The following is a 22,681-nucleotide window of genomic DNA, read 5'->3' on the forward strand; positions in this document are numbered from 1 at the left end:
CACAGGGTCACAAATACACACACAATCACTAATGTTCACAAGTTGCACCTCGACTAGACCAGCAACAAGCATCTGGAAAATCGACCGCTCTCCTTGGCAGAGGGTATTTAAATCAGTCGATAGTCTGATATCACCTATACACAAGTTATTCTGATGTGTCACCACTTTGCCAAGGTCTGCAGGAAAACCCAAACTGTCTCCCTCAATGAGAAGAAATGAGTTAGGATGTTAGGAACAGGTCAGGAAGCACTGAGGGTGAAGCCTGCCATGAACTACAAACTGCTGGAACACCAGTGTTCAATAATCAGAGTTACTGAAGCCAGTTTTACATCATCATGGACCGAGAGGGTTTTTATGGTCGGAGGAGACACAGACTGAGCCACCTGACCACAATGACTGGAGGCATGGTTGGAAGGCTTTCAAACCGAAGACTACTGTAAGAACTGTCAAGCATCCGGGCTGTTTTGGGCTGTTTTCAGAAAATGGAGAAAATAATGAAGGACTACCTTTAAATTCTTCAGCTAAAATCAACAGCTAGAAAGTTGAAACCAGGACACAAATGGGTGTTTGAACAGAAGAACGAACCCAAACGCACATCTGGTTTTGTAATGGATAAAGCATGCTAGCATGCTAGCACCTGAAATAGCCTATCAAAAGGCCTGACTTTAGATCGAGTGAAAATGTTTGGACTATGCTTCAACGTTAGCTCCATACCAGGAAACCAAACAATTTAAACGAACTACGCCAAATCTGCCAAGAACAGCAACCAGCTATCCAGCCTGAATTACTCCAGATGCTTGTTGATGGCTACCAAAACATCTGGACTTTGCACTGCTGCAAGTGCAGGTGGTTAGAGTCAGTTACATACACTAGCTGGTCAACAGTTTTAGTTTGTGTTTTTAAAAAAGGAAAAAAAACTGTTGATTCAATGAACCTAATATTTGTGGGTAAACAGAGCAGAGGGTCTGACCCTGTGCCCTCTGTGTGTGTTTACAACGATGACACAAACACAACTTTAACAGCACTATTTCACATTTGTCTGACCAGCTTCTCAATCACCTGTGAAACACTTCACATTGACTTTACCTGTATAGAAGATGCTGTACAACTTTTTCACAGATCCATATACTACATATAAAAAGAGCAGGCCAATGTCTGCAGGTTTAATTTAACTCAATATACAAATAATAAACTACAATATGCATTACTGTGCAGACATCAGGAGCAGGGGGCCAGCAGATCGTACGAGGCTCTGTCAGGGTGCAGGCTTGTACATGTGTATGAACATGTGTATGAACATGTGTATGAACATGTGTATGAACAGTCTAATAATTATTTGCTCAGAGGCTGCAAAGCATTCTGGGACTGGGGGAGCTCACTGACAGCAGCAAACAGAGACAGGTGGGAAATTTTACACAGATGTCAAAGTCGAATGTCACAAGACACACGTGGGGAAGTTTCATCTGAAGGCGAGGATCAGGCATCAGCCAGTGCTCCCAGTGTTCCCAGTGTTATCAGCAGTAAATCATTTTACATCCATCTGACATATTTACTCAGTCTTTCCAACACTGGTGTTTCCACATGTTTGCCTCTGGCTTCAGAAAGATATTTAGTTACAGACATGAAGATTATGACACTGAAGCCTTTAGATATTTCTGTTCCCTTTTCTCTCTACAGTTGCCATGTTCCCAGTGTTCCCAGTGTTCTTCTATGGACATGTTCTTGAAAGTCAGTAGTCATCACTACAAGTCAGTACACGTTGACTTGTAGTGATGAGCTGTTCGTGAACGAGCCGACCTCAGTCACGGAGAGCTGAAGATTCAGCTGCTGCTGCTCAGGACCCAGGGGTCAATGTGGCCAATCACATGGAGAGACAGACTGGGATCATACCATTGTGTGAAAAAGGACAGGGGGCAGGTGCTCCAAAGACAGCGAGTGTAGTGGTACAGGCCGAGTACACAGAGAGACAGAGATTCAGATTTAACTGCAAGTGAATATGAGAAAATGAAGAAATGAGCCAAAGGAAAAGGAGAAGCAACTGTGTTAGTGTTTTCAGTGATACCGGAGACTGTACAGCTGAGTGAAGACTGCAGAGAACAAAAATATTCATCAGAGCAGGGTCGACAACAACAAAGGACGTCTAGGAACCGTCACCTGTTCCCCTGACCCTGGATCAGCGCCCTGCTCTGAGCAGACCTTAGTTTGATGATGAGCTGGGAGGGAGCTATGCTTTATTGGACTCATTCTTATAAAGCACTATTCTACTCTCCCAGAGCGCTCACAGCTCTTTAGTGCTTCCTAGCTAACCTTCACACACATGCATCGTTAGCATCTTGCCCAGACTGGGGGGGTGCAGGCATGGAAGCACTAACCTCCTGATCAGGGCAGAGAGCAGGTTTGTGGAGAACAAACTTTGGTTCAGGCTTCAACATTTTATGTTCTCCTCATTTAATACATAAAAATAAGTCTTTAATGAAAAAAGTAGAATAAGGAAATTGCTTACCAACCATTCATATTTGCTGAATTAGGCTAAAATAGAAGGCATCAGACACTAGCTGACGGGAGCCGGTTCATTAGTGGCCTGAGAGGGCAAAGTTAGCTGCAATGACTCCTCAACAGAGCCCAACTAAACGCCCAGGCTGAGCAGAATCTACTGAGTGAAAAATACCAACATGGAAGTGTAAAAACTGCAAACTCTGAAAGCCACTTGGTCCAAAATTAAGTCAGACTGTCAGCGTCAGCAGGACAAACAACATGTTTACAGCTCAGTACATCAGCTGGCCACATTGTTGCTATTCTATTTTAAATTGTAGTGACAGTGAAATTTCTGTAAAGCTCCTCCAGATTTGATGGTGTGCTGGCACGGACCTTGGTCTTCGGTTCACCTCACAGACTTTCCAAAAGGATTCAAGTAATTGCTTTGTGCAGGCCAGTCATTAAGGCTCAGTCTTCTGAAGGTAGCTCTTCACAAGGAGTGACGTGTGATTGTGTTTGAAGACGAGCAACAACACAGACCCAGGTTTTCTGCAGACTTTCCTTCAGAGTTGTACAATCCTTCGTTATTGGAATGTATTAAAAACTACGAAATCAGAAGGAGGGCAAATAGTTTGTCACAACACCGTCGATAGGTGATGTTAGGATGTTAAGTGTGTCTTGTATACTTTTAATTCTGTTCTTTAAAAGCTTAAATTGCTTATGTTTTATCAGCAATTGGTGGGCATCTCAGTGCTCTGTTGGCTGCATTTATGAATGATTTTCCTGTTCTGCTGCACCAACCATCACAAACTTTCAGGCAACCAGCCGTTGCATCCTGGAGCTGGACGCTTGGAAACTTTCATCAAAACGAGCTCTGCTTCACACTGGTACATGTTTGGATTCCCAGCAGCTCACCCACCAGATGAACACAGAGACTCTTTGCTCTAAAGGTACATGTAAGCCTGCGTACTTAAGATGACTCAGGTGGAAAGCTTAATAAGAACCTGTGGTCTTAAGTTAGTTTACTGTACACCGCCCAGTTTTGTTCAGACATGCCGTGGTTGAGTGTAAGTACAGTAAAAACCAATCAACTTTTAATTGTAGCAACATTAGTGGAAAAATGCACAGAGTTACACGCTCCATCTATCCAAGTCTTATCCCAGAGTGTGGAAAAAATAACTCTTGTGCTTTAATGAGGTCTGTCACCATTCTGAAAGCCTCCTCTAAATGTCCTCTGACTAAGACGGTGCCTGAAGTAAAACCCTCATTTCACTGTCAGCTTCTCTATTCCTCACCCCCCTGAAACCAGCTATCATCAGCAAACTAACTTCCCATGAAGTGCTGCGGCTCAGTTTCCACTTCTGCTGCACAGCCTGAGCTGCAGTGGCGTGCTGGAAAAATACAAGCAATGACAAACCAGGCACATAAGATATGGCAGGTCATCCATACTACTGAAAAACCAAGTTGTATGATGTGAAATATGTCTTCAGCGTCTGCCAAATATCTTCTGTAAGCATTTTTCAGTTGATCGTTTTCAGTCCATGACAGGATTGGTGACACAGAGCCACACTAGTACATGTACACCATGGTCACCACCACTGGGTCTATGAGGTGAGAGACATTGGCCAGTGCCCTGTCGCCATCATAAATGTGGTGTGATTAGGGATGGGTACCGGTATCGGTTCTGACATAAACGGTAGTAACCAGAAAGAAAAGCAGCGCACATTTTGGTGCTTTTTTTTTTGGTGCTTTTTTTTCCTAAGATGTCATACACTTTGGATTCTAGCCAATCATTTTACCTTTCCAAGGATAGTAGGCGGGCCCAGGTACGTACGTTCTTTTAGAGCAGAGCTACAGATTAAAAATGCCCAAGGCGAAGCGGTCAAAGTCTGGCTGTACTTCACAGCAAAAGCTGCAAACTCAGCAGCCTGCAACAAGTGCTTTAAGCTGATACTGTGATACTGTCAAAGGAGGTAACACCTCAAATCTGATGAAACACCTGGCGACACATAGCGTTTTTTTAAAGGGCCCCTAGCCCTGCCAGTGTAGCAGAAATGATGAGGATGATGATGGCAGCAGCAGCCGTTCTTCTCTGCGTGAGTAGCTTCATGTTGTTCGTGTGTAATTAACGTTGAGTACGCTAACCACATTATTACATTAATGCATGTAAGGTGAACTAGCAAACACCGTGGTAGTTACATGCGGCTGTCTTCTTGTTTGATGGCAGATATTCCCTTCACCCTGGCCAAAAAGGCTAAAATGACCAAGGAAAAAGTGGGAAACAGCTAAACATGAGAGGTTTTTGGACAAAGTTTGTGTTTTTTCCATTGTTTAAGCACCGGTTCGAGCACCGTTTAAGCACCGGCACCGTTTCAAAAGTAGGTTTGGCACCAGTATCGGATAAAACCTAAACGATATCCATCCCTAGGTGTGACATCACACCCGCATAATTCACCACTCTGTACGCTGCCTCGCCTACAGCAGTAGTACAAGTTTGATGTTTCATACACTTTCACTGAACTTTTTACATGTTTCTATGATCGAGTTAAGAAGTGAGTCTGGCTGCAGCTGTAATCTGTAGTCCTGTGTGTGAAACACTATGTCTGCAACATCATCAGCTCCTGACACATCATCAGGTTATTTGGTGTTTATGAACGTTGGAAAAGATTTGAAAGAAATCTATTTTTGCTTTTGAACCATACAAACAAACAATGAGAAGAAACAACTCCAAATGGTTTTATTATTATTACAACAGATCAGCTGGTAACAAAATGAGCCCAACCAGTCCCATCTTTCTCTTTTCTTACCGACTCGCTTCTCCCATTTCTGTCTGGTTCATTTTCCTGACCTTCGTCCTCCAACACACACAAACATCTCAACTGTTGATACAGAAAAATATATCCCAGACTCACAGAGCTCCAGCCATGTAGTCATGCAGCAGGGTTTCTAGTCAATGAGCCCATTGAGTCATACGGATGACCAGCAGGCGTTTTTATTCTTACAGCGCCAGTCTGGTAGACACACTATGAGTCTGGCACTTTACATGAAGCTGCTTCCCTCCACAGGTTTAAATGGAGCCAGCATGTCAACAGAGTTTGACCCTGGATCATCATCATTATTATTATTATTATTACTACATTTCTCACACTTTGATGATAAAACTTCAGTAAAAAACACAAGTTGCACAGTGTTAGAATGTCAGCAGTGCTGGGAAAACTGCAATCAGTGGTAGCATGCTGAAAACCGCCTACACCAAGGGCGTAGATTTGGCATGGACGGAAGGGACATGTCCCCACCAATAATTTGATCTCTTCGAGTAAAGAAAAACAAACCCGATAGAAAGAAAAAAAACGATCTGTCAGCGTCTCATTCACCCAGCGGTGCAGAAAGAGTTAAATTACGTTCTCTACTGGAGTCCTGCGTCATGTGACAAATATGGCCAATGTGATTGGCTGTGCCTTTCAGGGAGCTCTGTTTAATTTTAGCAGCAGCAAGCCTGCGCTGCGAGGACCTGCAGGGAGGAGAGGAGGATGGCAGCACAAAGGAAGAACCTGGATATAAGAAAGTGTTTTTCAAAGAAACCTGTAAGTCACGTAAAGTCAAGTTCACTCATAAAATGTGTCCGTCATAATAACGTTACAGGCAATGCTACGCCATACATGCCAACACTCCCGATTTTTCCAGGAGAATCGCGAATTTCAGTGCCCCTCCCGAAAGTCTCCCGTTTTTCCATCCGGACAACAAAATTGAAAAAGCGTATCCCAGATTGGCCCAGCCAATTCCAGTTTCCAACAATGGCTACTACTACTGCAGCTTCTTAGTTTTAGTATTACTCTTATTACTCTTTCTGGGTCGCAAAATAAACTTTTAACATATTTTCAGGCGACAATGTAGCTGAGTAAACTTCAAATATCTGAGCCGACGAGAACAGCAAACTCCCGGCACATCGTTTTAGGCTTTGGCCCACATCAGTCTAAAATTGTATGTAACCATGAACAACGTGTTGCCATGTCCAGCAGGGGAGACTGGACAGTATAGATGTAAAACCAATATGGCAGCAGTTCATCTCAGTTAACGAGAGGAGAAGGCATGTGTTTGGCTCCTTCACATAGTGGACATTGAGCTGTTGTGTCCATGTCTGTTGCTGTAACAGTAGTTCATGTTTAGAATAAACAGCTCACTGAGCTGATCGGGGCAATAGTGCCTAAAATGTTGCATAATGTTGCTGAGAGATCTTTTACTTTGTGGTAACCTTAGATGAGTAGTTTTATGGACAAAAACCAGCAGGTCGTTCAGTGTTCCCTTAGTGCTAATGTATCAGAGATGTTGGTGCACTATAACTGAAGTAATGTTGTTAAGTCCTTAAAGTCATATTCTTTTATTGTCATGACTGTATTTGAAGCTATTTTTATTTTTGTACGATACTTAATTTATATGGAATATGGCTGAAGTAAACTAAAGTCTAAAATACTTAGTCATTTGTTTAATAGTAATTTAACATTATATAATTCACATATAAAACTATGAATTGTAATTTTAAATGGTTTAAAAGCATGTAGAATAGCATATGTAGGCAAGTATATTTCTCCTTTTTTATCAAGAAGCAAAGGCAGGAAGAAAAAGAAACAGGGCAGGGTTCAGTGGTTGAATCATCCGTCCCCACCAACGCCAAAACCAAATCTACGCCCTTGGCCTACACAGAAGGTAACTGCCTTTGTTTTAGCAGACATCCTATCATGTCGGCTCAGTTTATGGGCCTCTGCTGCTCGGTGTTTGACCCAAACACAGCTGACAGAAAACACCGCACACATGTAACGGCCCTGATCCCCACAGGCCCAGGTCCCACATCTTCACGGGACTAAAACTAACACGGCCCAGGGCCAGATTTACAGCTGGGTGGAACAACAAGCTCCATCTGGTCTGTGTCCAAACACTGCAGGGGCAGAAAGAAAGCCTCTGAAACTTCGGAGGAAATAAGCAACAAATACACGGCCATTGTTTGAAATACTTGTCATTCCCTCGCCGTAGCAAAGATAAATCAGATTTGGCATTTTCAAACAAAGGTTATATGAACAAGATGGGACACTCAGAGAAGCCAGAACTGAAATCTATGGAGGAATTCCACAACAGCTTTTATCCATCATGCAGTTTTTATGTCAGAGAGACCAAGAAATTCAAGGTCATCTGAATAATACTGCTCTGAACTGAGTGCCAGCAGGTAGTCCACTGTAACCATGCATTACATACATGCACCTGCAGACTGATTCATCCCACACGTATGCAACTGTGTGAACAGAAGATAAAATAGTGCTGCTGTAATACCACTTATGGTTATAAAGTCATAAACTCCAATCTGTGAGTGAAAACTGCTGGGCGGGCATGTGATTAGCCTCTGAGTGTGTCAAAGACACAGATGTACTTACAGTCCCAGCCAAACAGACACGTTCTACTGTTGGTGTCAACAACACTGTTAAAGCTGTGGCCCTACATGTCATCATCTCCATCTCGCCTACTGATACGTCCCTATCCACGCTGGCTAAATTTGTCTCTGCAGTCTGACAACTTCCTGTTACCTGGACACTCTCATTAGCACACATACATGCTACAACTAAGGTTGCTCCTAGATGCCTGTGCTTCTGTCTCTGGACTTACAGGTAAAAATAGAGCAAACAGCAGGCAAAACAACTCACTTCCTCTAGACAGGGTCTTTTAAGCCAACTGCTCTTTCATCACCTTGGTTTGGGCTAAAGTTAACAAGTGTATTGGATGCATGTCATTTACAACAGCTGCAGAGTTATCTTTATTTAAACAGAAAGTAAATGTAGACAAAATTCACTGTTCTATGTGCACATGACTGTGTGTCTGTGCAGCTTACCACCATCAACAGTCCTTGCTGATGGACTCTTCCATCAGACTAACCTTACTGCCTCGTCTCCATGTCAGCAGCTTTCTGTTTCAGCTGAGGCTGTTTGTTTTGTGATTGCAGGTAAATCTTAGTGCCTGGAGCTGCCGAGCTGTGCTAAGCTAATGGGAATTTCAAAAAGCTGCAAGGCTGATAAAAGACCAAACAAGGCTGCTAATACCATTTCTAACTTCTGGAAAAGGTATTTGGCTCCAAGCTTAATGTGAATGTCACACTAAAGGAACACCAGATTAAAACAACGTGTCGGGAGCGCCGAGGAGATGACTGATGGCTTCTGACTTCAAGCCAGAATCTCAGCTCCAGTTCACACAGACTGGAGAAATACAGAGAGATGCAGGTTTGACCCAATCAATGCTTCAGCTGAACAAACGATTATGTAAACAAGCTCCTACTCATCCTGATGTGTCCAGTTTTGTTATGCTAGCAAATCCAGTGACACTGACTAAAGCCTGCGCAGCTGTACCAGAGTGTGACTGTGACTTATGACCACTGCAACTACTGTCACCAAAAAGGCCGACACTGCTGCTCACAGGTACGAGAGGGGAAACCTGAAGACAGGAACATGACACTGAAGTCCAGCCACAACAAGGTGGTGTACAACACCTCTTGATGCAACTTTATAGCTTATGTCTGCACATACATATTGACAGAGGCTGTAACAGCAGATGATACTTGATGCATGTGTTTTTATTGGCCTATTGCAACTGGAATCGACCACTTTATTCTACACACTGATTGCATGTGAACACATTTCAATGTCTGTTAAACAACACCACGTGTATTACAGCAGAGGTCCAGGATTATCGTGGTCCATGCCTGGCACTTCAAGACTCTACACTAACTTTGGGGCTTCAAGGTGCAAGTAAGGATTTGGTTCTAAGTTGACAAAAGGTTTCCTTCTGCTCATATCTGAAACTTTACCAAAAATGAATACGTAAACAGGCTTAGAGTCTGAGGCTCTAAGCGGGAACTCTGAGGACAACAACGCTTTTACTTCAGTTAGTTCACAAAGTAAAAAGAAAGCAGAAAACAAACATTGGCAGTGACTATGAGCCGAAATCTGTAATACAGCCGATTCAACGTGAAAAATCAACATACAGGGCCTCAGTAACACGCTTTGATTTCCCTTTGAGTCACCGATGCTCTGCTGGAAGAATGAAACACCGGGTCACTGACATTTCCTCAGTTGGTATTTGGATGATGGTGCTGAAGAGCTTGGAGTGGTCACAGCAACCTTGACGAGCACAGCATGCGGCCAGCTGCAGGGTGAGCGGCTGCAGTGTTGTTCATGTATGTTATTGGTTACACTGTCAGACCCTCGTGCAAATTAGGCTCCAATAGAGATAAGAGATCAATGGCATTAATCGCTCAAAGGTCGACCTGAGCGATCGGCACCTCTTCCCTGATCGCCCACACTCAGCTCAGCTGGTTAACGACAGACACCGGGGTTAACGGTCCAAAGATTAACGAACTCAATAAATGATGACTCAGCCGAAACGGTTTTGTCTCCTAAACACATCTGAGAGGACACGCGCGTGCACGCACACGCCTACACGCGGGACTCCGCTGCTCGAACCTGCAGAGCAACAACATAAATCTAGCTAGCCTAGTTTGCCTGGCTAACGCTAACGACCTGCTCCTGCTTGTATTGAAGCACATCCGCTGAAGGACCCTTGTGTGTTTTCCTGTTAAAGGACGACGGCCATGTTTAAATAAGATTTCTAAAATGAAGTAACCGGTTGGCCGGTTGTATAGTTAGCCAGTGTGCTAACTAGCTGCTAGTACAGGTTTAACGTGAAGCTAACTCACCTCATACTGGATGTACTGCTTCCTCCACTCCGGGGTGATGTGAGCTGACAGATGCTCTGTGAATTTCATGTCGGCCGCGTAGTCAGTCTTCCTCTCCTACCGTTACTGTAACCAGGAGGCGGCAGCGGGAGGCTTTCGCTGCTTATACGGCGACTCTCATCCAAGGATTATGCTGAAGCAGAGAGATGCCCTTTTTGTCTTTACGGGTAACCTAGCAAACTACCGGCACAGCATTTCTGCAGTCTCAAACACACTCGACGAAGTGTTCGCGGAGCTGCATCTTTGCTAAAAATAAAAACTGTAATTCTGTTTTTATCTCTCTGTTTCTGGAGGACAGGCCAACAGTGTTGGCGTTAGCTGGGTCTTCCTATGTTTTTTTCCTCTCCTGCTCTCTCGCTGTCGTTCATCCTCTACCTCTCTCCACCTCCTGTCTCCCGCTGCGTTCGCGTGCAGTGGGAAATATAATAACGGGCCGAATGTCGGCGAAGGTAAAGTAGTGGTGGGTGTGACGAGGTGTGGCTTTCTTCATGAGATGTCACCAAATGTGGGGAGTAAACTGGTCGTTTTTAAGCTTAATGGTGAGGTAATGAGCTGGCTTAGAGAGGACTCAGCCATCATAAAAATTGTGTATGTTTCTGTTCTGTGTCTTGTGTACTGTTTGTTTGTATATGTGTCTTTCTTGCTGCTGTTACGCCCAAATTTCCCCTTGTGGGACAATTAAAGGATTATTCTATTCTATTCTATTCTATTCTATTCTATAATGTCATCGCATTTAAGTTGATCAAATGAGGCCAAAGCAGAAATGACATAAATTTGACATTTTTAAATGGCAGGCTTCCAGTTGTAGTTGTAGTTTAAGTCTTCCCTGCTCTTTGATACCAGTAAACACTTTTCTTATAGTCTCAATCACTAGTTTTATTCTTACTGAAAACAGCGTTATGTTTACTCTGTAAACTAAGGTGCCCATTAGAGTTAAAGAGGAGACTACACCAGGGTGTGCTTGGTTATACATTTGTAATTGACACGTAGGTAGCCAATGTGCATGTAGCATCCCGTTTCACAGTATGATCACACTAGTTTCACAACTTGAGGATTCATAATGGCATTTCACCGATAGGTGACATCATCATCATGTCTATTTTCCATATCTAATCTATGGCTTCAAAAAGCTAGTTTTGTTTTGATTAAAATGTCCTATAGTTTCTAAAAGCCCTCATCTGTGTATCTTAAAGCTAAAAGCACATGTTATTTTACTGTCACTGAGACTTTTTACCAGGATAAATAAAGGATAGTCACTTTGGCAAAAGCTGATTGCAGCTTCTACTTTGTGATGGGAATGTTCTTTCTGGCTTAAAATGACTTGACATCATGCATGAGAGATATGTTCGACCTATTTTTGACAGATAGACAACAAATGACCTCAAATCTGAGGCCATGGTTCTCAGCCGGAAAAGGGTGGAGTGCCCACTCCGGGTTGGGGATGAGTTCCTGCCCCAAATGGAGGAGTTCAAGTATCTCGGGGTCTTGTTCGCGAGTGATGGGAGAAGGGAGCCGGAGATCGACAGATGGGCTGGTGCTGCGACTGCAGTGATGCGGATGCTGCACCGGTCCGTCGTGGTGAAGAGGGAGCTGAGTGTAAAAGCGAAGCTCTCAATTTACCGGTCGATCTACGTCCCTACCCTCACCTATGGCCACGAGCTGTGGGTAGTGACCGAAAGAACGAGATCGCGGATACAAGCGGCAGAAATGAGCTTCCTCCGAAGGGTGGCTGGCCTCTCCCTTAGAGATAGGGTGAGAAGTTCGGCCATCCGGGAGGGGCTCAGAGTAGATCCGCTGTTCCTCCACATCGAAAGGAGCCAGTTGAGGTGGTTCGGGCATCTGACAAGGATGCCTCCTGGGCACCTCCTGGGTGAGGTGTTCCGGACATGTCCCACCGGGAGGAGGCCCCGGGGCAGACCCAGGACACGCTGGAGAGATTATATCTCTCGGCTGGCCTGGGAACGCCTTGGTGTTCCCCCGGATAAGCTGGAGGAGGTGGCTGGGGAGAGGGAGGTCTGGGCTTCTCTGCTTAGGCTGCTGCCCCCGAGACCTGGCCTCGGATAAAGCGGATGAAGATGGATGGATGGACAACAAATGACAACAGTTTAAATTCCTGCCATGATTTTTTTGGGGGGGAAAATCACTTTTTTGGAACATGATCCCTTTGGGCAAAACACCCAGCAGTAAGCTGAGATTGGTAGCTTTAGGTCATGATGCAGGTTAGTTGTTCCAGTGACAGGAAGATAAAGAAAGGCAAGCTAAGAAATAAAAGTTACAGACCGTGAGTGACTGCTGTGTAATATCGGAAGATATTTGTAACCCGCTGCATACGGTGCTTTCATACATATTTTTTTGTCTTCTGTGAAATCAGGCTGGGGCCCCTTGCTTGATTTCGACCCATTTAAATGCCATGTAGACATTAGAACTTTATTCATCTTTTTCCAGTTTTCTCCAGAAAGTAAATATTTAAAACATAACGCTGTGTGCCTGGAAATTCAGCTAAACTGTGTGTTTATTTTTACAGTCATTGATTTCAGTGAGCTGTATATTCCAAGGACACTTGAATGCCACATATATGACGTTGGCACCTTTGGAACCGGGTGACGTTTTTTTGTTTTCCGTATTATTTATTTATTAATTTATTTTGACCAAGCGGACCGTTTGTGCATGCGCTCTCCGTGTTAGTGCCTGACTCGATCAGATGCGGATTTATTTTGAAATTGTTTTTTTAAGTATTAGAAAAAATATGAAAACACAACGTGGGGAACTGCTGTGACGCCATCAAGTACTTCTTTTTTATTTGAAGTGTTGTAAAATGAGAATATTGCGTGTGTTTAATGATGACATCACATCGGCCAGTAATACTGTATGTCGCTTGTCATTCCATAGCCTCACTCAGGCAGGATAGTTCATAGTCGAGTGTGTGTCTGCAGTCAGACTCCATGAATCAGCGCGCTGCTGTTTTACCTAAAACCGTCAGCTGGGTTAGAAGCGTAAGGGGAAGTGGTCGCGAGCGTGGAGCCGTGTCAGTAACCACGCGTAACTCTGAAGTCTTTGGACTCAACAGAATAAAGTGTGTGGAGGAGCCCCGCTCTCTGTAAAGCAGTGTGGCTAATCAGGCTCTGGGTACTGATTCAACATAGTGATTTTCCACGCTGAACAGTGTTATCATACGACCCAAGTGGGTGAAAGACATCACCGCCATCTGGTGTTTGAACAACGTTTCGCATGTTATAGGGTTGAAGCGTTTAAACGGTTTCATACATGGACTCTGCTGTAAAACCATAACCTTATGGTCATTGGTTAAATCACTGACCTGTGACAAAATCACAAAAACACTGCAGTGTGAAGACAGGAAAACACAACACATGCAAGACGTGTTCTGTTTGTCGAAGGAGCTCGGAAAGAAACACGCCGGGGCTTCTCTCAGTTTGTTGAAGAAGCTTCTTCAGTTCTAAGAGCATCAGAGTCCCACATTTGAAGCCCTATGGGAGTGTCCCCAAGAGGGACGTGGACCCCCTATTGATCCTCTGCCTAATCGAGCCAAGGTGTGAAAACAGGTGTGGGTCACAATCAGCCAAGGTCTCAGGTGAACCCACCTCTTATGTAACTGGGATCTGCGATTGCATTTAAATATTAAATATTGTGCACTGGCTGCAGCCGCTTCATCATTTTTATAGCCTAGCTGATTGTGAAGGATTAATATGACATGCCTTGTCTGTGTAAAGACAATGAGAGATTACATAATCTGTGTGCGTTTGTGTCAGCGTGGATGGAGCACAGTGGGTGTTCATGAAACACACAGGATTATTTTGGAACGAGCGTTTCTGAAATCCTGGAAATAACTTACAGACCCCGAGCCCGTGGAAACATCCAGAGAAGCAGGGAGACTAAATGTAGCTCAGTCATTGCTGAGGATTAACAGGCAGCCAGGGTCAGATTAGGCTGGCTTGTGTAAGGAGGATGTTTAGATGTAAACAAGCTAAAACAGGCAGTAAATACTAGAATATTAGAAAGAGTGGACCGTGCTGGAACCTAAAGCCTGCTCCCTTCAGGCTTCTGCTCCCACCAGTTTCCTTCAGATGAAATTAAAGTGACTGCACCGTTTAACGTAGCCAAGTGTCATCTGAGACCAAACACACGAAATACTCAAACACCATCACATCTGTTGTTATATCGCAGTGAGGCTACGCTGTAAATGTACCAAAACTGTTTATCGACCCTTTTTCTGATGGAAGCGTACACCCTCTCTGACTTGGCTGGCTGATTTTAGCCTCACTGTTCAAGTGCAGCTGTTACTGACTGCTGACCTGATTTTTATGTGTTATTTTCAAACATTATGTTCATTAGTTAGTGGATCAAATGTGTTTGGATCTACTTATGGGTGAGAATGACTGAGTCATTTATTAGATTAAAAATCTGAGTCATAATCCACTAATACATAATAGAAAGTAGAACATTATTATCATATGAAACATTATTCTGTTCTTTGTCTTGCAAAGCCCCAGCAGAGCCTCACTCGGTCTTACTTTAGGTTTTCACTGTAAAAAGCTCTTTCATCTGCTAAAGCACAGATTTATGGATGCTTTGGTTCTTCAAGGTGTGCAAGTCCATTTCAGGCAGAGTAAAGAATTACCACTTTGTATTTGGATCCAAATATTTTATTATAAGTCTACATTTACTGTTATTACACATACAGCAAGGGTGTTTCTGTAGTGAGACAGTAAAGTCAGCGTACTCCTGATCAGAGTCATTGTTCTGCTCTGTACACACATGCATACATAAATAAGTGCACAGCAGCTCTTACTACATTGCAGCTACAGTGGAGCAGCAGAGGCTCCTCTCTTGGCATTCACCGCGTGCCTTAATTGACTGATTTTAAATCAAGGTCCACTGTGAACACTGAGGGAGGAAGCCAGGAGTCACAGACAGCTGCTGATGATAACCTTTAGGTTAAACCTGTCTTTCTGTTTACGTCCATTTCTCTCTCAGACGTGCAGGTAACATGTATGTCTACAGTTCTGTAGTACTCCCACAGCTGTCGTGGTTCCTGTGAGACTCACTTTTTTACCTGCTCACCTTGTTCCTTTCTGTGTGTCCTTCACAGCAGCTGTGAGCTGGTAAAACCTGCCTGCCCAACAAACACAGTGAACAGCAAAAAAGAGTTTTTTCCTGTCAAGGACACATCAAGCAGGCAGCCATTACACAGCAGAGCCGGCTGCCAGGCTGGAGATCTGATGGAGCCTCATCAGAATGTAAACAGATGGAGGAGGCTGTGGATCACTTGGAGTGAAGATAAAGATGCTGTTAACCAGACATCCGCGTCAACAACTGTTGTTGTTTGTCTTTTATGCTAAACTTTAATTATTCCTTATTAAATATGCATAAGTAAGTATATTCTGTTCACAGTGATGTTATACAAATGTGATTACATAGTAGTACATTGAATGGCGCACGTATGCCATATAAACACACCGCTACACACTGTAGTAAAGGTTCAAAGAAAACACACATGAGCATCATGAAGCGCACACAGTGACAGGCAGCTGCACACAAAATGTCCCTCTCGGAATGTTACATAAGAGCGCATTTTGATCAGGATTACACCCGCCGACGTTAAATGGAGCAGATTATCACAGCGTGTAGGCCGGACGATGCAGCGACAGCCTATATGCTCCAACAAGGCCTAAAGCACCGCAATCTGCCAGACAATAAGAGCTCGAAATATGCGCTCACAGAGAAAGCAGCCTTAGATACACCGACACACATCTCAGTGATCAATAGGCATCATCTGCGCTTCCATTCACAACACAACACAAACACATCAGAAGCCACATCGCTTATAATACCAGGACGAAACTGGCTAAATATGCAGAGCGTCGATATCTGCAGTGAAACACGGAGCCGCGCGTCTCCTTGTGGCATTATCTTCTTCAGAATCCATCCTGGAGCCCTCACATCCTCCCTCTTCTCCTCTCCTCTCCAAACAGAGCAGCACAAAGAATAAATCAGAGGTGAAAACAGTAAAACCTGCTCCCTGCAGCCAGTCTGTCCTCGTCTCCCTCTAAGAGAAGTGAGAATGATCTCGGTTAATTGGGTTGAACATACGACACGGATTTGTTAAAGGAAATCAAAGTGTTTGGACTCATCCTCCTGGACGGGCGGGCAGGCGGCGGATTACGCAAAGGACAAGGCTGGGCGGGGTGACGTCACCACATAGACGGATGCACTCCTCTCTCTCACACACACACACACACACACACACACACACGCACACACCCTTTGCCCTTGTAAACAGCTGATGCTGCCCCATTATTTGATTTAAAACTCTGATTTAAACAATAAGAATAATAATAAATGTGTATGGTTCTAATCTTTATGTGACTGGCTTTACAAACATGAATGAATTTTGGACATTTAGGACTCCTCCAGCCACTCAGCCACAGCCTGGACTCTACATGAAACATGGACGTAGACAGTGTTACATGTCAAACCTCCGTTTGAGCACTGCACAGTACACAAGGAACATGTTCTAATGTACGTCAAGGACCAAAACCCAGATGAGTTTTCTATGTTTTAACTTATTGGAAGAAACAAAAACAAACAAACAAACAAATCAAATATGACAGGTTTCACTGAAGGAAGGACTTTCTCCACAGGCTGTTGTTACAGTTAACCACAAGTGAAGCCAAATTCTCTCTCAGCTAATTACACAAAGTACACAAAGCCAGGCAGCGTCCACCTGCCACTCAAAGCTGCTAATATTGGATAACTTTGCATGATGGTGGGTCAACCTCTGGCTTTGTGTCAGTATGTGGGAACACCAGGCACAACAATCACCTCCAGTTTAACACACTGACTTAATTTTATTTGTCTTGATTTGTAACAGTTTGTGTGAACGTGCAAGCTCATTTCTGATGAATGGCTGAAGGAGTTTCTTTTTTTATTAAAAAATCAAACTGATGATGTAACCAGGGTCATTTTGGCTGGTTGGTTAATCCAGTGAGTTTGAGAGAGGTGGGTCCAGTAAAAACACCACGAGGACTAAAAGTATACCAGTGACTGCACGTCACAATATCTCTGCCTCTGCTGCACTCATGTCGTATTTCTTTGAGGGAGTGCATTAAAACTACTGCTTTAGTTTTGCATCATATTCTGTGCTTTGATTCTAACTGTACCGCTATGATGTGCTCTGAGGCCTGTTCTGTTAGTTGGACACTTCCATGTGCAATACTTATATTTCAACTGAATTTCAATCAAATCAATCAAATATTGGCTCCCTACACTGACACTCTGTCATCACACCTTTTACAATTCAGTTCACCTCAAGGCGCTTTATATTGTACAGTAGATAGCACAATAATAGATACAGAGAAAAACCCAACAATCATATGACCCCCTATGAGCAAGCACTTTGGCGACAGTGGGAAGGAAAAACTCCCTTTTAACAGGAAGAAACCTCCAGCAGAACCAGGCTCAGGGAGGGGCGGGGCCATCTGCTGCGACCAGTTGGGGTGAGAGAAGGAAGACAGGATAAAGACATGCTGTGGAAGAGAGACAGAGATTAATAACAGATATGAGTCGATGCAGAGAGGTCTATTAGCACATAGTGAGTGAGAAAGGTGACTGGAAAGGAAAAACTCAATGCATCATGGGAATCCCCGGCAGCCTACGTCTATTGCAGCATAACTAAGGGAGGATTCAGGGTCACCTGGTCCAGCCCTAACTATATGCTTTAGCAAAACAATCTACATTCAATATGATAAGTTTAATATAAACATATGGCACTGAAGAGTCTCACTAACCTTTTGGGACACCATGTTTCTCCAGAACAGCTTCAGCAGATGCTCCAGGTGTGCTCCAGGTGTTGTGTTGTATAAAGATAATTGCTCATTTGATGGTTTGTTTAAAAGAAGTAACGTATCGATCTTCCAGATGTGTTCAACAATCAATCCTGAATCTTTTCTGTGTTTTATCTTCTAAGGTTTGAAGGACAGAACAGAAAGACGTTTTGTCTTAGATTATAAAGCTGAATAATATTTTTGTCAAGAACAGAAGGATGTTGGACTCTTTTTGATCTGACAAACTGTGACTCGTCAGTGACACTATGTAATGATTGCAAGATTTCCTTTCATTCTCAAAGGAGATTTGCCAGATCTTGTGAATGAAAATGATTTCCTGTAGGAGGACATTGTGGCTGAAATTGCTTTGGGAACGGATCTATTCAGACCTCGCAAGTTGGAAGCAATCTTTGAGATCTGTGATGCTTCATGAACTGAGTGAACTGCTCCAGGACTGGGAGCCAGTCCAGCACTGATGCGATGGCAGTGATGGAGTACCACAGTGATAAAGGCATCATTTAGAAGTGATGTGCAGCGCTCAGAATCAGGTGGATGGTGTTAACTTTCTGGTCAAAATGAAGCTTGTTTTACGTCACGATCCCAAAACGGCATCGATAACAGCTTTGAGTGTTGGCAGCACAGACAGGCAGCAGCTTCCTGGAACGTTCAATGTGCCATCGCTCTCTGATGTGTTACATCAGAACACATTCATCAGATGGAGCGCTGATGTTGACTGTATGCAGTTATCTGTTTCATCATTACAACGAGTGTAAGCAAGTGTAGTGGCTGCATGAATACATGCATGAAACACAGACTGGTGTCATCGCTTTCTGCTGGGAGAAAAACATGAACATGTTTAATGTTGTACGGTAGTATCTTAATCTCAATGACCACATGTGCTAAACCTGACGCAGTAGCCTGGGTTCATATATTTAACCAAAGACTACGTGAGGAAGCTGATTTCCTCTTCAAATGAACACGTGTTGTACGTGTAAGAGTGTTGTGTCAGATGGTGGGATTGTGTAGTTGGAGGTCTGGATCACTGGCCCAGTGGTGTCTTTTTAACAAGTCAAATTAATGGATCATGCTGGCTATTGTTTTATTCACATTTTTGTACCATCCCATCAGTGGATGTTAAACATATCCAAACAGTCAGGTCAGCCTCTGACTGATTTCAGAGGCTTTTCCAACCCTTGGATCATGTAACAGTCATCTCAGGCACACATGTGTTGGTACAGAGCCCTACCCTCCTGCTGGTCAAACCTCTCTACAGTGAGGAACTTACATGGTGGGTGGTGCTGAATCAGCTTGCTTTGCACTGACTGCACCGAGGCCTAGTATGAAATGAATAAGGATTATTTAGAACTGTGAATCATGCATGGTTAATCTAGTAGAGCCAAAGAATAAAATATGGACCCTTCCGAGGTTTTTTCATGTTTCCCTGATGCACCTGAGAAACAGAATTAGCAGCGTTCCACACTGATGTTTTTCCTTTACACAGACGTTTGTCACATCACAGATGAAGCCAGACGTTCTCAATCTTTTTGTCTTTGGTTAATTTAAAAAAAAGCAATGCTGACATGATGTGCTTGGATCCGTGTCATGCTTCAGAAATGTGAGTAGCAGTGTCACAAAAACAAACCTTCCCCTCCTAAATATCTCATCTCACCATTTCTGTTTCTTCTTCTTTTCTCGGTTTGGACATTATTGCATACTTGTATAAAATAATTCTGTTGTATAACACGTTGCATCAACAAACTCAGAGATATGGTCTTTTTATCATTTATCTAAAATACTGACATATAGTCCCTTCTCAGTTTAATTACCTTCATTGTTGCCTGGCTGGTTGGTAATGCAGCCTTTAAAAATCTTTGAAACAAATCTACATGAAACTGTTAGACAGTTTTCTTGTATCCATGTTGGTGCATCGGTAACTACAGCAGAGGCTGTCGCTTCTCACTCAGGGGCAAACATGACCGACAGAGCAGCGCTCGTCATGTAAACAGACACCAGGTGGCAGTCTTTCACTGGAGACCAACCTTCATATGATCACCAAGGGTTGATAAAAATCTCTTTTCACATAATAATAATCCCATACATAGCTTATTGTCTCCACATCAGTATCATGATAAATCATCCTCAGTGCTTCACCTTGATGGAGCCGTCCTCGGCTGTGAACCTGTTCACCTGCCCCTGTCCCTCCAACCTTCCTCCAGGTAATCTGATGTCTAATTGGCTAACTGGAGCAGATTAAGCTAAGACCAGGAATAGGACTGCACACACACACACACACACACACACACACAGGTGTGCATGTGGCTTTCTGAGTTAGTGTTAGACAGGATGTAAGGTCAGTGTAGCATCACAAACATGAACAAAGCCATCAAGGAGGAAACGCTCTCCTCTCGTTTTCCTCACGTTATTAAAATTAGACTGAAATAAACTATGTTCAAGAGCACGTGTGAAAGGGCGTGCCTCAGCTGACTCCATAGCTAAACTCGAATGTTACAAGTTCTTGAAAAAAGTAACACTGTGATGGAAATCTTTCTGTGGAAATGAAATGAGTCACGTGTTGAAACAAATCTCTTTCTGATGTCTGGCAAACAAACGAGTCCCGTTCTCAGGGTCTTCATTAGGACACTTTTGCTTATTGACACCCATACTTGTTTCTTTTGGGTAGAGGTGAGGGACAGACTTGAAGACCTTGTTTATACTACCAGTCAAAAGTTTGGACACACCTGAGGCTCCGGTTTAACTCAGCTGGATGAGGAGGAGACCAGCCAGCCGCGGCCCTTTGTCCCTGTGTACCTCTCTCACTTTCCTGTCAGTTTTCACTGCATCTGTCTAAAAAATCCAAAAATATATTTAAAAAAAAGTTTGGATACACCTTCTCATGTGATGGTTTTTCTTTATTTTACCTTGTAGAAGACATCACAATGTGGAATTAAACAAAAAAGTCTGAAAACATGTTTTATATTTCAGATTCTTCAAAGCTTTGGCTGTCCCGTCCTCACCTTACTTCTTCAGATCTCTCGCTCTCGTTCTCAGTCCTAGCACAGAAAGAGAGACACGTGGGAAAAGTGACATCTCATTAAAATGAAACAGAGTTTGTGTGAGGCTAATCCAACAGTAATGCAGTCTAATAGTGTGGAGATATTCCAGTCAGTGGTGGACTGACTGACAGGCACACTAACAGCGTGACAGCACTGTGCAGCATATGGAGCCCCTTTATAAATCAGTGCATGTAAACTGTAAGACGATCCCTGTATCTGTAGGAGCATTATCCATCCATCCATCCATCTTCATCCGCTTTATCCGAGGCCGGGTCGCAGGGGCAGCAGCCTAAGCAGGGAAGCCCAGACCTCCCTCTCCCCAGCCACCTCCTCCAGCTTATCCGGGGGAACACCAAGGCGTTCCCAGGCCAGCCGAGAGATATAATCTCTCCAGCGTGTCCTGGGTCTGCCCCGGGGCCTCCTCCCGGTGGGACATGCCCGGAACACCTCACCCAGGAGGCGCCCAGGAGGCATCCTTGTCAGATGCCCAAACCACCTCAACTGGCTCCTTTCGATGTGGAGGAGCAGCGGATCTACTCTGAGCCCCTCCCGGATGGCCGAACTTCTCACCCTATCTCTAAGGGAGAGGCCAGCCACCCTTCGGAGGAAGCTCATTTCCTCTCCGTGAATCGCTACCTTATCGTGGTGGAGGGGTTTGTGTGTCCCAGGGATCCCAGGGGCTATGTTGTCTGGGGGCTTTTGCCCCCTGGTAGGGTCTCACATGGCAAATTGGTCCTGGGTGAGGGACCAGACAAAGAGCGATTCAGAAGACCCTTATGAAGAGAATATCGAGGGAACAGTTTACCCTGCCCGGGATAGGGTTACCGGGGCCCCGCCCTGGAGCCAGGCCCGGGGAGGGTGCCCGAGGGCGAGCGTCTGGTGGCCGGGCCTTAGTCCATGGGGCCCGGCCGGGCACAGCCCGAAGAGGAGACATGGGCCCATCCTCCCGCAGGAAGCGCCATAGGGGTCGGGTGCATTGTGTGCTGGGCGGCGGCCAGGAGCGGAGGCCCTGGCGGACTGATCCCCGACTGCCAAGACTGGCAATAGGGACATGGAATGTAGGAGCATTAGTCATTCTAAATATTTCTGTTTAATAACCAAGCAAACACTTGCACTAGAAAATGTTGTCGCTAAGTGATGCAAGTGCAGACTTAGCATGTGAAAGTCACAGTTCAGTCAGGCAGCTCAGACATTTGGCACTCAGGCTTTGGCTTTACACCTTTAGGTGATGGGAACAAACCACAGTGCACTCCTCCGTCAGACCCTAGTCCAGCTCTCATCATAGCACAAACACGCAATGTATGGAAGAGGGAGGCCACTCAGACACGGGGAGAGAAACGCCATTACCATAAATGATTAACACTTTGTGGTGTTACTTTTATAATGTTCACACTGATTGCCAAATACAAATAAACAAACGGCGCATTTTGTAGCAGCCTTGAAATATATACAAATATATATACACATTATATTAAACAGGGGATTAGGGGAATATATTCAAGAACGGTTTAAGTCCAGCTCCAGCAGGCTTTGGCAGCACG

At 44.1% G+C, this 22,681-nt stretch overlaps 1 protein-coding gene and 1 long non-coding RNA gene across 3 annotated transcripts in view; one reads left to right on the forward strand and one right to left on the reverse strand.

The window, feature by feature from the left end:
* LOC100700332 (xenotropic and polytropic retrovirus receptor 1 homolog) overlaps window positions 1-10,669 on the reverse strand; it is a 41,300-nt gene extending 30,631 nt beyond the window's left edge. For both annotated transcript variants that reach the window (XM_005464541.4, XM_005464540.4), the window contains exon 1: window positions 10,208-10,669. In XM_005464541.4, coding sequence (XP_005464598.1) covers window positions 10,208-10,276 — 69 coding nt within the window. In that variant the 5' untranslated portion in view covers window positions 10,277-10,669. The remainder of the gene's footprint in view (window positions 1-10,207) is intronic.
* On the forward strand, window positions 9,153-15,439 carry LOC112842783 (uncharacterized). The gene is made up of 2 exons (XR_003214805.1): window positions 9,153-9,664; window positions 15,354-15,439. It is a non-coding gene; the product is annotated as an uncharacterized LOC112842783 (long non-coding RNA).
* The last annotated feature ends 7,242 nt before the right edge of the window (window positions 15,440-22,681 follow it).

The sequence above is a fragment of the Oreochromis niloticus genome, linkage group LG18 (assembly GCF_001858045.2).
Source record: "Oreochromis niloticus isolate F11D_XX linkage group LG18, O_niloticus_UMD_NMBU, whole genome shotgun sequence".
Classification (NCBI taxonomy): Eukaryota; Metazoa; Chordata; class Actinopteri; order Cichliformes; family Cichlidae; genus Oreochromis; species Oreochromis niloticus.